Source organism: Penaeus japonicus, unplaced genomic scaffold, assembly GCF_977035675.1.
Source record: "Penaeus japonicus unplaced genomic scaffold, GWHDUDI00000001_assembly GWHDUDI00000012, whole genome shotgun sequence".
In the NCBI taxonomy this organism is placed as follows: domain Eukaryota; kingdom Metazoa; phylum Arthropoda; class Malacostraca; order Decapoda; family Penaeidae; genus Penaeus; species Penaeus japonicus.
The window spans coordinates 24239630-24244629 of NW_028234414.1; the positions used below are offsets into that span (position 1 = coordinate 24239630).

Here is a 5000-nt window from a genome sequence, read left to right on the forward strand (position 1 = left end):
ATGAACTGTAATAGCTTTTTCATATACCTTGGCTGCTTTCATTTTTAAGGGTTTGTAAACCTTGTTGCTTTGGGTGTTCAGCTGAAGGAAACATCTGTGTATAAAGGTGGATCTCAGGGTAAAAGATGAAGATGAATTGATAGATAAGTAAATCAATTCTTCTATTGTTATTTTATTTTTATTTGATTGGTTTTATCTATATTTTTCTCTGGAAGAAATGAATTTGTCAAAAAATGGATACTCCCTTTATCAAAACAAGTCATCTTTGAAAGATGACATTGAAAGTAATATTGATACGTCATTTATAGACAGATATTATAACTGCCTCTCATTTCAGTTCCAACAGCACAATTGTACAATCATGCATATAAAATATAATCATGCATTGCACATCCTTGTACCAAATTTATGTTGTTGTGTCATTCAGTAAGTGAATTAATCACTTATATATGCACCTGTGGAACATTGTTTTAAACAATTTTACTACTAGAGTTTACTTACAAGGAGCCATAGTGTGTTTGTCTTATTCTTCTACTGTTTTTCCATCTGTTCATCATTTCTATTATTCTTTCATTTTCTCTCATTCTCTGGTTCTTCTCTTATTATCCCCCTTTTTTGTGGATGATTACTCTCTTCATCAGAGTAATTGCTGTAATGACGGACACATGCTTATAATCTCCACAGGCAGTTCGAAGATGTGTAAAGAGCTTTGGTTTATAATGTAGTGTAGAAGATAAAATGTATGTATGTGTAGGTATTGGTAAATATTAGTTTACAGTAAGGAAGTATTAACCCATTCACGACGGGGGCATTCTAGCCTTGAATGTCACAATGCCGGGGCGTTCGAATTATTAGGCCTAAATCAATTAAATGGCTGGCACAATACTGTGCCGCCCGGCCACTGGGCTTTTGAATGAGCGGTACAGTACTGTACCACCCGTCCAGAGAGGGTTAATTAGATAATTGCTGTTAAGACTCTCCAGCTTTAATTATTATATGTGAAGGCTTTTTGTGTCTGAAGATACACTGCTTTGGTAATAAGGTTGTGAATGCTGATGGCAATTCATGTCAAGGTTCAGATTCCTTGGAACAACTAGGTACTGCACTAAATCATGCATTGCCATACTTTTGGTATAAATTTATTGTTAATTGGAGAATGCATACTCAGATTTTGAGAGCCTGACTTCTCAAAACTAAAATTTCTTCTGTTAATGGTTTTGCTATATCATATGATTGCTTTTATGATTTTTTTGATGCTATGTTCTTTTATTCTTTTTGGCATGAAGAAGCCAGATATATAATGTAGAATAATGTAGATAAACTAGTATTACTTTAGTTTATTTATGTATGTGTTAGATGTAATTATTCATACTTTATTTCTATAAGAATGTTACCTTTTATATATTTTCCCAAATTTTTTTATCAGATTATCTAGCATGTGTAGATTTTTATATTCTGCTCTTTTGTATTACAGTAAATTTATTCAGATATAGACAAGTCTTACATAATTCTAGCTAAGCTATGGTACGTTATGACTTATTCCTTAGTGTAGTTAATAGATTTTCAAGCACTTTGAATACTTCATAGTAACTCTTATTGCTGAGCCAATGGCTTCCTTAATTCCATTAAGTCGTAGAATAGTCTTCTTAAAAGTACGGCCCCATGAGCATGTGGCCGCGGCATAAAAGTTTCTTAATTTCCGTAGGCCAGATCATTCTGTTTATTTACCCACTAAGTAAGGTAGTCAGCTCTGCTCAAATTCTACTGTAGCTCATGCTCTTTCTCCTTTCTAGGTAGCGCCAAACAATCGCAGTCTCAAAGACAAAGACCCCAAACCAACCAGAAATCCCAAACCAACCACCAAAGACCCCAAAAGCACCAAAGACCCCAAAACTCCCCCTGCTCCAGCCCCAAAAGCAGCCAAAGCCCCTGAACCTGGCACAGGCCGGAGAAATGCCCCCAATGGCCGAGCAGCAAAGCCCTCGCAAGACAGTGGCTCTCCGTCTAAGGTACACGTGGTCTCGGTCGGTAGGGGCAGGAAGGCTGCAGCAGGTGATGGCTATGGTAGAGATGATGGTAGTGGTAAAAAAGGTGGAGGTGTTGGACAAGATGGTAGCAATGGTGGTGACAATGGTGATGGAGGAAGATGCTGGTGGTGGTGGCAGCAGTGGGAATGGGGGGAGATGGTCTTCTGTCTGTCCTGTCTTTGCTTTAAGATCTGTGTCAAAGCAATGCTCAGAGAGAGAGAGAGAGCGAGAGAAGAGAAAGCAAGAGAGAGCCAGAGCCAGCGAGAGAGCGACAGCGAGAGCGAGAGAGGGTGAGTGCGAGAGGAGAGTGAGATAGAGAGTGAGAGAGAGCAAAAGTGAGAGTGAGAGAGAGGGAGAGGGAGAGGGAGAGGGAGAGGGAGAGGGAGAGGGAGAGGGAGAGGGAGAGGGAGAGGGAGAGGGAGAGGGAGAAGGAGAGCGAGAGCGAGAGAGAAGGGGAGCGAGAGCGAGAGAGAGAGAGAGCAAGAGCAAGAACAAATGCAAGAGAGAGAGAGAGTGAGAGAGAGAGTGAGAGTGAGAGTGAGAGTGAGAGTGAGAGTGAGAGTGAGAGTGAGAGAGAGAGAGAGAGAGAGAGAGAGAGAGAGAGAGAGAGAGAGAGAGAGAGTGAGAGTGAGAGTGAGAGTGAGAGTGAGAGTGAGAGTGAGAGTGAGAGAGAGAGAGAGAGAGAGAGAGAGAGAGAGAGAGAGAGAGAGAGAGAGAGAGAGAGAGAGAGAGAGAGAGAGAGAGAGCAAGAGTAAGAGTAAGAGAGAGAGAGCAAGAGTAAGAGAGAGAGAGCAAGAGAGAGAGAGAGAGAGAGAGCAAGAGAAAGAGAGAGAGAGAGAGAGAGAGCAAGAGCAAGAGAGAGAGCAAGAGCAAGAGCAAGAGCAAGAGCAAGAGCAAGAGCAAGAGCAAGAGCAAGAGCAAGAGCAAGAGCAAGAGCAAGAGCAAGAGAGAGAGAGAGAGAGAGAGAGAGAGAGAGAGAGAGAGAGAGAGAGAGAGAGAGAGAGAGAGAGAGAGAGAGAGAGAGAGAGAGAGAGAGAGAGAGCGAGAGCGAGAGCAAGAGAGCGAGAGCGAGAGAGAAGGGGAGCGAGAGCGAGAGAGAGAGAGAGCAAGAGCAAGAACAAATGCAAGAGAGAGAGAGAGAGAGAGAGAGAGAGTGAGAGTGAGAGTGAGAGTGAGAGTGAGAGTGAGAGTGAGAGTGAGAGTGAGAGTGAGAGTGAGAGTGAGAGTGAGAGAGAGAGTGAGTGAGAGTGAGTGAGAGAGTGAGTGAGTGAGTGAGTGAGTGAGTGAGTGAGTGAGTGAGTGAGTGAGTGAGTGAGTGAGTGAGAGAGTGAGAGAGAGAGAGAGAGAGAGAGAGAGAGAGAGAGAGAGAGAGAGGAAGAGAGAGAGCAAGAGAGAGAGAGAGAGAGAGCAAAGAGAGAGAGAGGAAGGAGAGAGAGGAGAGCAGAGAGAGAGAGAGAGAGAGAGAGAAGAGAGAGAGAAGAGCAAGAGAGAGAGAGAGCAGAGAGAGAGAGAGAGAGAGAGTGAGAGAAGGAGAGAGAGAGAGAGGAAGAGGAGAGAGAGAGAGGTGAGAGAGAGAGAGAGAGCAAGAGAGACAGAGAGAGAGAGCAAGAGCGAGAGAGGAAGAGAGAGAGAGAGGAGAGAGGCAGGAGAGAGAGAGAGAGAGGAGAGAGAAAGAGGGAGAGAGAGAGAGAGAGAGAGAGAGAGAGAGAGAGAGAGAGAGAGAGAGAGAGAGAGAGAGAGAGAGAGAGAGAGCAAGCAAGAGCAAGAGAGAGAGAACGAGAGAGAGCGAGAGCAAGAGAGAGAGAACGAGAGAGAGAACGAGAGAGAGAACGAGAGAGAGAGAGAGAGAGAGAGAGAGAGAGAGAGAGAGAGAGAGAGAGAGAACAAGGGAGAGTGAGAGTGAGCTAGGGTGAGAGCGAGAGTGAGAGAGAGAGAGAGAGAGGAAAAGGAAGAGAGAGGAGAGAGAGGAGAGAGAGAGAGAGAGAAAGTGAGAGGGGAGAGAGAGAGAGAGAGAGAGAGAGAGAGAGAGAGAGCGAGAGTGAGAGAGAGTGAGAGTGAGAGAGAGAGGGAGAGAGAGAGGGAGAGCGAGAGAGAAAGGGAGAGATAGAGAGAGAGGGAAAGAGCGAGAGAGAGTGAGAGAGAGCGAGAGAGAGCGAGAGAGGGCGAGAGTGAGAGAGAAGGAGAGCGAGAGAGAGAGGAAGAGGGAGAGAGAGAGGGAGAGCGAGAGAGAAAGGAAGAGATAGAGAGAGAGGGAAAGAGCGAGAGAGAGTGAAAGAGTGAGAGAGAGCGAGAGAGGGCGAGAGAGCGGGCGAGAGAGCGGGCGAGAGAGCGGGCGAGAGAGCGGGCGAGAGAGCGGGCGAGAGAGAGAGAGAGAGAGAGAGAGAGAGAGAGAGAGAGCGGGCGAGAGAGAGAGGGAGAGAGAGAGAAAGGAGAATGAAATAGAGAGAGAAAGGGAGACTGGGAGACAGAGAGAGAAAGACCCAAATTCTATTCATAATTCTTAAAGAATAGAAATTCTTTTATCAGCTTGTAAAACTTTTGTAAAGCTTGTTGATTTGCTATGTGTGATTATGATGAAACATAATGGATTGCAAGCTGTAATGTATGATATTAATATCTTGCTTAAAACTTAGACTGGTGGTATTCATAAAAGGTCATTTGATTTTATTTGACAAATTTGATATCTGTTTTAAAGACAGTCTTTGACAATTTGTCTAGGACTGTTCATCGCAATTCTGTCTATGACTTGTACCATTGACTCATTTTGAAAATAATACTTATTTTCATTATAATACACCCCTATAATGATATCATAAAATGAATAAGGTAATGAATCTGACATATATAATGACTATAATATTGTACATTTAATTTCTTTTATATTTAAACGTGACACCTTCTACATTTACTGTGATTGCATCAGTTGAGTGTGCGAGTAGCACCCTTTGTATTTCCCAAATTGAATATTTCAAT

The 5000-nt window shown here is 43.4% G+C and overlaps 1 protein-coding gene across 4 annotated transcripts in view; it reads left to right on the forward strand.

The window, feature by feature from the left end:
• LOC122264795 (TRAF3-interacting protein 1) overlaps positions 1–5000 on the forward strand; it is a 45990-nt gene that overhangs the window by 14173 nt on the left and 26817 nt on the right. For 3 of the 4 annotated variants that reach the window (XM_043033857.2, XM_086542634.1, XM_086542635.1), the window contains exon 5: positions 1794–2009. The exons of the other annotated variant lie outside the window; for it this stretch is intronic. In XM_043033857.2, coding sequence (XP_042889791.2) covers positions 1794–2009 — 216 coding nt within the window. The remainder of the gene's footprint in view (positions 1–1793; positions 2010–5000) is intronic. 4 annotated transcript variants of the gene reach the window in all.